The sequence below is a fragment of the Pholis gunnellus genome, assembly GCF_910591455.1.
Source record: "Pholis gunnellus genome assembly, chromosome: 5".
In the NCBI taxonomy this organism is placed as follows: Eukaryota; Metazoa; Chordata; class Actinopteri; order Perciformes; family Pholidae; genus Pholis; species Pholis gunnellus.
In genome coordinates this window covers 27,478,234-27,489,888 of record NC_136531.1, presented here as the reverse complement: position 1 = coordinate 27,489,888, position 11,655 = coordinate 27,478,234, and the positions used below count along the sequence as shown (strand labels likewise).

Here is an 11,655-nt window from a genome sequence, read left to right as displayed (position 1 = left end):
CAAGCTGCAGTTCATCGGCATCGAAAACATCCACGTTATGAGAAGCAGCCAGCAGAAAATTATTGACGGTGTGTGCGTGTGTCCAGAACAAATTATACAAAGCTGCAGCATGAGATGGAAAATAGAAAACAGCTATTTTCAAGTTATCACACTACTATCAGTAAATCATTCAGATTTTCTCTAATAGCATCTCTCCTCATTTTCCTGTGTGTCTCTCTGTTCCATGCAGTGGGCGAGATGAGATCTCCGTCCATGACTGACTTCCTGTATGGTCTGGAGAACTCTGGTTGGCTCAAACATATTAAAGCCATACTGGATGCGGGGCTCTTCATAGCAAGAGTGTGTACTCAGACAGACATACATAAACAAACCCACACACAGGCAGGCGCTCAGACAGACACACTCTCACAGCTACCACAAATATTTCTATAATCTGTGTAAGAACGTATAAAGCCTAGGTGTAAACACAACAAAGAATCAATGATGATCTTTTCAAGCTTTATAGATTAACAGTTGGTGACTATATGCATCATCATGCTATTGCGGAAATGGTCACAACATAATCAAATTCTCTTGACGCAGCATGCATTTTAGGAAACTGAAAGATGGGGAGAAAGCAAAATTAAGTGTTTACTGCTAGGTACAGTGTGTAGTATTTTGGGGGATCTATTAGCAGAAATGGAATATAATATTCATAACTATGTTTCCATTAGTGTATCATCACCTGTAACTATTAATCGTGTTTTAGTTAGCTTAGAATGGGCCATTCCTATCAACATAGGGAGCGGGTCCTCTGCACAGTGTCCACCGTGTTTTTTCTACAGTAGGCCAGAAGGAACAAACCAAACACTGGCTCCAGAGAGAGCCTTTTGCATTTTTATGTTACCTGAAGGCTATTGTAGTTCTCCGACACTCTACGGTAACGTGAGCCACAGAGTGCAAAACTATGCTACTTCCAGCCACTGTTGGACTTCCATTGCTCCTTAAGTAGTGTAATTGTGGTAAGGATGGCCAATGGCTTTCCTATGGTTTTGCCCTCAGAGGCTCACTTTATGGCAGTTCTGGTAAGGGAGGAGTAATCGAAGGGGTAGTTAGTTACCACTAGATGCCACCAAATCCTGCACACTGCCCATTTAAATGGCAAAAGAAGGCAACTGGAAATACATTCCCTGTTGTGTAAACCAGTGATGCATTGTCAGCTGTACTCAAGCTACATAATAAAGATACGCAACAACAAGACTGTTGTAAATCCCAGATGAAAAGCCAATAAAGGTGAGACCTAGCATTTTTCATATTGACACATGTCATATTAGTTATAAGACAGCAGTCTACAATAAGTTACATAAACAATTTTTCATTTTCAGTATAATTTAATATGATTGATTGATAGTATCTATTTATCCATTCAGTGTTTAGTCTACAAAATATGAAAAAAAGAATTAAATAATAATAATAAAAAAAACATTGCAGGGACCAAGCTTGAACATTGTTTGCTGCTGTGATAACTTGCAGTCAAATGCTTTCTCATAATATTATATTCTTTTATGTTTTAGAGACCCAAAGATCCACTACTCAAGCTTGATGTTTTAAAATACAGGGCTGTTTTTGATCTGAATGCCTGGTCAGGTTGCTGCTGTTGTTTAACTGCTCTCTCCCTCTCTCTCTTTAGGCAGTGGCCGATGAAGGTGTCAGTGTGTTGGTTCACTGTTCAGATGGCTGGGACAGGACGGCCCAGGTCTGCTCTGTAGCTAGTATCCTGTTGGACCCATACTACAGAACCATCAAAGGACTCATGGTAACACACACACAATACTGACAATTCTTATTTGAAGACCATCTCAGTTCTCATCTCTGATTCTTGCTCTCTCATTCTCCTTCCCTTCCTTTCCATCTCTTCCTCTCCTGTCTCCTAGGTGCTGATAGAGAGAGACTGGGTCTCCTTCGGACACAAGTTCTCCCACAGGTAACTGTGGTCGTCTGACTTAAACAGACTGCAGACAACAGTGTCTGTAACATCATTACAATAGTTATTCTTACTTTATTTTGAAAGACTAGTTAGAAAAAATAGTTTCATGCAATGGATAAACAGAACATTTATATCTCTTTTGGTTAGTTGTTAATGGGTCAGTCCTGTGATAGTCTGGCATCCTTTCCAAGGTTTACCCCGCCTCTCGCTCAATGTCAGCTGGGATCAGCTCCATCCATAAATACAAAAAGTAGAACAATTTACAAAAGAGAGAGGGAGAATAGCACATTTTTAGGTTGAAATGACCTGTAGCCTTCTACAGCTCTTACATGATAAATTCGGCAAACATACCTTCCAAAACAACATGTTATAATCACCACTTTATGATCTAAGTTTCTTTTGTGAATGAAAAAACATCCACCTATGAATTCCAGTTTTTACACATTTCCAAATTTACCTGTCAATGTTGACATTGAAAGCCTAGCAAAACGGTCTGGCTGGAAGACTTCTAATGTGAACGATCTGCTGCAATCATGATTGCTTTTCATCAATTGGGAAAAAGAGAAAAGTAAAGAACATGGATGTTCTTAAAATACATCCCTTCACTGGAATTTATTGATGAATGAAAACAGTATTTCTGTTAGAGAAGAGAAAACGAGAGCAGCAGTGTGGTTTGTATGTTTCACTGAAGAAAATATAAATAATAGAGAATTTATCAAGACAAAACATAAACATGGAGGAAGTTTTGAGTTACATTCATGGGAAATCAAGTGGGAATATAAACCTGTCTTTAATCTGCCTGTACAAAATAAAGGACATTTTTTTCTCTCATTGAGGTACAGTGGGTACGGAAAGTATTCAGACCCCTTTACATTTTTCACTCTTTGTTTCATTGCAGCCATTTGCTAAAATCAAAAAAGTTCATTTTATTTCTCATTAATGTACACTCAGCACCCCATCTTGACAGAAAAAAACAGAAATGTAGAAATCTTTGCAAATGTATTAAAAAAGAAAAACTGAAATATCACATGGTCATAAGTATTCAGACCCTTTGCTGTGACACCACTCATATTTAACTCACATGCTGTCCATTTCTTCTGATCCTCCTTGAGATGGTTCTACTCCTTCATTGGAGTCCAGCTGTGTTTAATTAAACTGATTGGACTTGATTAGGAAAGGCACACACCTGTCTATATCAGACCTTACAGCTCACAGTGCATGTCAGAGCAAATGAGAATCATGAGGTCGAAGGAACTGCCCAAGGAGCTCAGAGACAGAATTGTGGCAAGGCACAGATCTGTTCAAGGTTACAAAAGAATTTCTGCAGCACTCAAGGTTCCTAAGAGCACAGTGGCCTCCATAATCCTTAAATGGAAGAAGTTTGGGACGACCAGAACTCTTCCTAGACCTGGCCGTCCAGCCAAACTGAGCAATCGTGGGAGAAGAGCCTTGGTGAGAGAGGTAAAGAAGAACCCAAAGATCACTGTGGCTGAGCTCCAGAGATGCAGTAGGGAGATGGGAGAAAGTTCCACAAAGTCAACTATCACTGCAGCCTTCCACCAGTCGGGGCTTTATGGCAGAGTGGCCCGACAGAAGCCTCTCCTCAGTGCAAGACATATGAAAGCCTGCATAGAGTTTGCCAAAAAACACATGAAGGACTCCCAGACTATAAGAAATAAGATTCTCTGGTCTGATGAGACCAAGATTGAACTTTTTGGCGTTAATTCTAAGCGGTATGTGTGGAGAAAACCGGGCACTGCTCATCACCTGCCCAATACAATCCCAACAGTGAAACATGGTGCTGGCAGCATCATGCTATGGGGTGTTTTTCAGCTGCAGGGACAGGATGACTGGTTGCAATTGAAGGAAAGATGAATGCGGCCAAATACAGAGATATCCTGGAAGAAAACCTCTTCCAGAGTGCTCTGGACCTCAGACTGGGCCGAAGGTTTTAGCAAATGGCTGCAATGAAACAAAGAGTGAAAAATGTAAAGGGGTCTGAATACTTTCCGTACCCACTGTAAATAATAAAGGCCACTATTTGAGAATGTACAGTAATAAACAAACTCTTTTTATTAATGAGCTTGTCTTGCAGTTATTCTAAAATAATGCTTAATAGCTTGACTTTTGTTCATATTCCCATGAACAATGAAGTTCTTAGCCAACCGTGTTGTTTTTGTTTGGTTGTTTTAATAAATGTGATGAAAGCTATGTATAATAATGTGTACCTTACCTTGAACTGAGATTAACTTGTTTCTTGTACATTAATTGAATTACTTGTGAAAGTTTTGGTAAAATTGGATTTGACAAAAGCCCAAACATAATATCTCACATACCCGTTGAAAGTTACCAGAGCTCAAAGTCATACTGCTAATATTTCATGAGGATGTGAAATTGAGCAAGTAAATCTTAACATTTGTGATGCCCTGATCACTGCTAATTACTTATTGTTACTGAACAAATAAATACATTTAAGTTTTCTTTTTATTAATATAATTTATTGTCCTTTCAATGTCAAATGTCCTCTTTCTTGTTTGTGGAGGAACTGTACAGCACTGAAGTGTGTCTTATCCAGCTCTTTAGAATTGAGACTGTTTTATCTTCATGTATGTCTGTTCAATATTTAATAAATAATTTGTTTTTTTGAAGGGTGTGTAGTGTGATGGACAGTTAAGACGGAGCTGTGTCCCTACAGGTATGCCCACTTGGATGGAGATCCCAAAGAGGTGTCTCCTGTCATCGATCAGTTTCTGGAGTGTGTGTGGCAACTGTCTGAGCAGTTTCCGTGTGCCTTTGAGTTCAACGAGCGCTTCCTCATCGCCATACACACACACATCTACTCCTGTCAGTATGGGACCTTCCTGGGCAACTGCCAGAAGGAACGTAGGGACATGAGGTTGGACACACAGTGTGTGTGTGTGTGTGTGTGTGTGTGTGTGTGTGTGTGTGTATATATATATATACAGATATTTATTTACACTTCTATACTTGACCCTGATGTTTTATTGTTTATCTCATTATTAACTTCTTATGCACTTTTTGGGTTTATCAAGGACTGTCAGTGTATAGCCATAAAAGGTCAAAAGGCATCACATTTTAACAGAACAACAAGTTAAATTAGAGCTGCGAGCAGCGATGAATGGGCCCTCGCATCCTCCCGCACGTCGGGGGTGCTGGCGGGACTCCGGCCTGCACGGGCGAGAACGTCTGCGACCGTTGGACAACGCGTCCGCGAGTTCAAAGTTTTTTCCCTGCATGGACTGCCTGATGCTTGAAATTGTGCTTTGCAAATAGTGCACTACTTCCTGTGTGGTGCTACAGAACACGCCCAAACATGCATTATGTTGCTCCATATCAAGTGTAAACCACATCGTGTACAAGTCATGTAAATCGGATGCTGTTTGTTAGAAAACGCAGATTGGCGCTGTGAGTATTAGTGGACATTAGCTTGTAGACGTCCTCAGGTCATGAGTGTTATCAAGCATGGGAAGTTTGTGAAGTTTGTTACATCAGCTTTTTTGAATGGGGAATCATGTAAAGTAGCCACCCGCTACGGCTAAGCCAATCCGTCAAACGCAAAGCTTTTGAACACTTTTAATCACAACTGTCTTGAGATTGTACTGACCAAATTTGAAGAGGATCAGACAAAGTCCCTAGGAGGAGTTCGTTAAAGTATAGCGACTAGAAATAGACCAAAATCTATGGAAAAATCATACAAAAATCAAAATGGCCGACTTCCAGTAAGGTTGAGAGCAGGGGTGTTCAATTAAAATTCCGAAAGGTCCAGATTGAGAAAATCTCCTCGTGCAAAGGTCCGGAACATTACAATAATATCTAACTTGTGCTATTTAGTGCAATATATATATTCAAGAAGCCTAGTAGTAGTAACAAAGTCTCTGTGTTTTCTTTATTTGATTTGACAACTGTCAAATCAAATAAAGAAAGTACACATCAATTATATTTTAAAATATAATACATAATTACGTTTTCAAATTTAACTGGATGGATTATAAATAATACATAGAAATACAAAAATAAATGTTCTCTCATTTCAAGTAAAATAAGGGCTCCATCAAAAAATAAAATACACAGAAATGAATCTTTGAAAAGCTTGCATCTTAAAAGAAATTGCTTGATGTTTGAAAAATTAATGAAAAGGAAAAAAGGAAAGTGTGGCTGGAGTGAACTTTTTTCTTCCCTTTTATTAAATCCATTTCACATCATAACTGTCTCAGTAAACTTTATAATAAACAATCTCTACACATTTCAACATCTTGCCCTCAGTTCAGACTGGAGTGTTTGGTCTAAAGATGTGTGTTTGGTCTCGTAGTGGCGTTTCACATCGGCGCATAATGGTATCTGAACATACGAGTCGTTTAGTAGCGCCAGCAGGAAGAATGAACAAATAGTTCGTCCATTCTTTGTTAAAAGCTCTGTTTTCGTGGTCCACTTCTCTTTTTAGAGCACAGCATGCCATGTAAAATTCTCAGACTTACTTCTCCCACTGCTCTCTCTCCGTCTACCGTGTCTGTGTGCAAATCTCTCTCTGCTCACGAACGATGCGTTTCAGAATACAGATATTCGATTGGCTGAGTAGCATCAGGTGAGATGATTTACAACGTATGTGATTGGTCGGTGTATTTCCTGGACTGCTGAACGAGTGCCGTAAGGGCTGGAAAAGCTGTGCAGGTTAAAATAGAAGCGCTCCGCCAAAATGTATAATTCTCAATTATCCATCAGTTATAAGTCCGGGTCCGGATAGGACAGCGTCTGGGTCCGGATCCGGAACGCGGTCCGCCTATATGGTCCCAATAGACTTATTTTTAAGTCTTCATAGAATACATGTAGCTGAAACGTAGCGCTGGGGCTGCTGATTTGAAATATTGTAGGGGGCGCTATAGAGGCAATTTAAAACAGCCAAGCAAAAACCCATATAGAATATGTCTTCCCATGACCTATGACACATGTACAAAGTTCCATAAGTTTTGGAGCATCCCAAACCACTAAACCATCAGCTTCTTTTTTCATGGCGAATAATGCGTCGCCATGGCAACAGCGTTCAACGAAAACTTGCAATATTCATGATGTTGCATCATCAATGTGTTCAGGCTATCCTTACCAAATTTGAGACTCATCAGGTCACCTGGCTAGGAGGAATAAACAAAAGTATAAAATGTGACATTTCCTTTTGGCGCTATGACTATGTGAAGATTTCTTTATTGAAATGTGCTTAGGCTTGAAGTATCATCATGCAGAAGACATTTTGTGCAGTTTGGATAATGTACCTTGGAGTTATAACAACTTTATTGTTAATGCCGAATGAGGCAAAATGGCCGCCACACCACATCAAGGTTCTATGATGAAAACTCACGAATTTGTAACCCTAAAGTACAAAGGCTGAAAAATGCAATAAGTGACAAAAAGCACAAAGTCGTGGGTTTACTGTAGCCCCCTAGTTGTTGAATGGAAAGAAAATGTCAGGGTTTGTTACAGGATGTGATGTGCACATATGCTGCAAATTTAGTGATTTTAGGACAAATGGTTGAGAAGTTATGTGTATTGATATATAAGCCACCATCTTGTAAATGCAAAGAGATATCAAAAAGCTTTTGATAACTTTTGATGACCTCGATCCAATAATGACCCACAAGAAATTTGTTGTCAATCGGACCAAGCGTGTAGGAGGAGTTTGCAAAAATGTGTTTTTAACTAAATTCAAAATTGTGGAACATTTTGGTAGGCGGAGCTTAAGGGTCTGAGATAGATCTAGCGGAGGTGGACTTGTGTGTTGAATTTCATGTCAGTTGGACATACTGGCCGAGGGGCGTCAACGGTCCGACTTGTAGGAGGCGCTAGAGAGCCATTTTTTAAAATGCAAATATGCAACCTGTATCAGATGAAAATTTTCACCAGGCTTGACAAGTGTACACAATTTGGTGAGTTTTGGAGTATGGCAAATTCCCCAAAAATGCAATAACAGAGGACAAATAAAAATCATAATAATAATAAAAATCCTTACAATTTCAATAGGGCCTTCGCTGGCCCGGCGTTGTCGGTTGCTCGGGCCCTAATTAAGATGCTTTGAGCAAACAGTACATTACATTACATTACATTACATTACAGTCATTTAGCAGACGCTTTTATCCAAAGCGACTTACAATAAGTGTATTCAACATAGGTATTCAAGAGAACTACTAGTCACCAGAAGTTATAAGTACATCTCCTTTCCCAAACAAGCATCTAAGAGCATAACCCAGAGCCAAAGTACAGTGCAGAAACAAACAAAAACAAGTGCAACAAACTAGTATGAATACAATAATTGCTAAGTGGAAGGCTCAGGGTAGCACTTTTTGAAGAGGTGAGTTTTCAACCTGCGGCGAAAGATGGGCAGCGACTCTGCTGTTCTGACGTCAGTGGGAAGTTCATTCCACCATTGTGGGGCCAGGACAGAAAACAGCCGTGACCGGGTCGATCGGCCGCAGGGACCTCTGAGCGACGGGGCAACCAATCGCCCAGAGGCAGCAGAGCAAAGTGGTCGGGCGGGGGTGTAGGGCTTGACCATGGCATGGAGATAGGAAGGAGCTGTTCCTTTCACTGCCCTGTAGGCTAGCACCAGAGTCTTAAACTGGATGCGAGCTCTTACAGGTAGCCAGTGTAGAGAACGGAGAAGGGAAGTTGTGTGGGAGAACTTGGGGCAATTGAACACCAGGCGAGCTGCAGCTTTCTGGACAAGCTCCAGAGGTCTGATGGCCGACGCCGTGGCTCCGGCAAGTAGAGAGTTGCAGTAGTCCAGGCGGGAGATGACAAGAGCCTGGATTAGCACCTGCGCCGTCTCATCAGTGAGGAAGGGGCGAATCCTCCTGATGTTGTAGAGCAGGAATCTGCAGGAGCCGATGCAATGTTTGCTGTGAATGACAGTTGGTCATCCAGGGTCACACCCAGGTTCCTCGCAGTCCGAGTTGGTGTCACCACAGTATCGTCAATGGTGATGGACAGGTCACGGTGCGGGCAACCCTTCCCTGGGAGAAACAGTAGCTCGGTTTTGTCCAGGTTGAGCTTGAGGTGGTGCATGCAGCAAAGTGTGCCTCCACTTGGGTGTCACCGGGGGGAAATGACTAAACCAGCTGGGTGTCATTGGCATAACAATGGTACAAGAAGTCATGCGAGCGAATAACAGAACCCAGAGATGTTGTGTAGAGCGAGAAGAGAAGGGGGCCTAGGACTGAACCTTGTGGAACCCCCGTAGTCAGCATGCGTGGTTCCGACACGGCCCCCCTCCATGTCACCTGGTAGGATCGACATGTCAGGTAGGATGCAAACAGGGAGAGTGCAGAGCCTGAGACGCCCATCCCCTCGAGGGTGGAGAGGAGGATCTGGTGGTTCACAGTGTCAAACGCCGCAGACAGGTCCAGGAGAATCAGGACAGAGGAGAGAGAGTTAGCTCTCGCGGCGTGAAGCGACTCCGTCATCGCAAGGAGGGCTGTCTCAGTCGAGTGACCCACTTTGAACCCAGACTGATGGGGGCCCAAGAGGCTGTTCTGATGGAGAAAGGAAGACAGTTGATTAAAGACGGCACGTTCAAGTGTTTTGGATAGAAAGGGTATAAGAGTCTGAAGTTCTTGACATCAGAGGGATCAAGTGATGGTTTCTTCAGAAGGGGGGTGACTATGGCAGTCTTGAAAGCTGTGGGAAAGCATCCTGAGACAAGAGATGTGTTGATGAGGTGGGTGAGGAAAGGAAGGAGTTCAGCCGCAATAGACTGAAGAAGAGGGGAGGGGATCGGGTCAAGGGAGCACGTGGTGGGGAGCACTGTGTACTGTGTAACCTCCGGTTCTGCAGAGTGAATCCAATGCGCATTCTCTCTACTTGCCATCAGGGGGCGACTCCTCTGGCTGCAAAAACAAGTCTTAATTGTATAGAAGTCGATGAGAAAATGGCTCTACTTCTTACTTGATTTATTTCCTGAGTTAATGGTCTCGATCGCTCGTTTCAAGTCTTCAATACAGCATGATGTTCTTTTAGTAAATGATGGCGTCTCTGAGTCATTCCTGTCAGTCCAAATATGGTAACTTCTGTTCACTGGTTGCAAAAAGCCAAGATGGCTATGGTCAAATCGCCAAACTCAAGGTTTCAAAATGGACGTCACAATGATTACGGTCGCTTCTTATATTCAGTTTATGTGTGTCACCTTATTTATGACACAGGACAGTAACATCCACCACATAATCCATTCACAGTCTGGATGTGTGCCAGCTTTTTCATTTTGTCAGAGGGAACAGAGTGCTGACCCTTACTGTGACTAAGGCTGAGTATATATTCACATCCAGATTCACATTTACAAGATCGATTGTTGTATTTTTAGAAGGTGTCATGATTTTGAGTAACTTTGAGCCACCCATCATGTGTTTGTAATGGTGGATACACTGAGAAGATAACTCATTTGTGACAGAAATCAGATACAAATGTAGGCTAGATGATTTCATACAGCCATTATAAGCAGTGCAGCATCATGTTGACTGCATGTTGACTGATGTGTGTGTTGTTTGACTGCAGGCTCCATGAACGCAGTCATTCTGTGTGGCCTCAGCTGTGGAAGGACAGAACCGAGTACACCAACCCTCTGTACAAGGACGAGTTGAGCCAGAGTCAGGGCGTCCTGAGACCCAACACCACCCCGTACTGCTTCAAGTGAGCTGCTGCAGCCAACTGACACCACATGATTGTATTCTGCCACAGAAAGCTAAATGTATTCTTGGTTCAGTAGTGTATGATAAATATGTAGTGGCACAAATTCAAATTTGTGTTGAGTTATACAATACATTTTCTACATGTATATTTTTCAAACATTACTCCAGAAAACATTAAACGGCTTAAAAAGTCTTACATTTATTTTTCTGATCCTTGTGTCCAGAATGTGGAAGGGTCTTTATAACCACGTGGAGAAATCAACGCCTCCTCGCCAGTCACCTGCCGACTTTCTGTCTGCTGTGAGGGAGGAGTCCCATCAGCTGGAGGAGGAGCTAACCAATCACCAGGAGGTACCGCCAGGAGGAACCGCCCACCACCACCCCCTGGGCTCCAGACAAGGCATACAAAACACAAAGACACCCCCTGCTACGACACCACCATAACCCCTATTCAACATCTGTAGCTCCAAAATGAATCTGAGAATCTGTTTAAATAAGATAATTTGTTTGCCGTTTGCCCAAATTGAAAATGAACAGCACTTACTGTGCTTTTCTACACAGTGATAGAGGAGTTTGTGATAAATGAAACACCTGCTTGTCTTGTTGTTCTCTTGTCGCTGCAGAGGATAGCAGCCCTCACAGGGAAGCCAACCACATGGGAGAAAATCAAGGTTCCGAGGAGGAGGACTAATCACCTGTGCCACCTTACACAGACCTAATCAGCAGCCCCGCACAGGACAACGGACACGCCCTCTCCTCTGAACCAGCCAACCAAAAAACTCAGACCACGGACCCCGATCTCACCCTGCTTCTAGGGCTGCACACCCAGCTTAAGAGTACCAACCCTGATGACCTCTCCACTTGCAGCGACCTGGAGTCGTCCAGCGGTGGGGACGACGGCAAGGACCCGGACACGGATGAGGCTGTCTTTACTACTGCCTGACTGGAAAAAGGTTACCCTGCCGCCTGTCTGGAAGGTGAAGGAAGAATTGACGATAAATA

General features: G+C 42.4%; 1 protein-coding gene across 1 annotated transcript in view; it reads left to right on the top strand.

The window, feature by feature from the left end:
- The window catches only part of LOC306695511 (phosphatidylinositol-3-phosphate phosphatase MTMR7-like), a gene marked incomplete at both ends in the record, with an annotated part of 24,101 nt that extends 12,505 nt beyond the window's left edge, over nt 1–11,596 (top strand). The window contains 9 exon segments of the mRNA XM_079158767.1: nt 1–68; nt 230–339; nt 1,670–1,795; nt 1,914–1,963; nt 4,662–4,862; nt 10,520–10,654; nt 10,878–11,004; nt 11,277–11,340; nt 11,343–11,596. The exon segment at nt 1–68 is cut by the window's left edge and continues 65 nt beyond it. Of these exon segments, the coding sequence (XP_079014893.1) occupies nt 1–68; nt 230–339; nt 1,670–1,795; nt 1,914–1,963; nt 4,662–4,862; nt 10,520–10,654; nt 10,878–11,004; nt 11,277–11,340; nt 11,343–11,596 (1,135 nt within the window).
- Between the last annotated feature and the right edge of the window lie 59 nt (nt 11,597–11,655).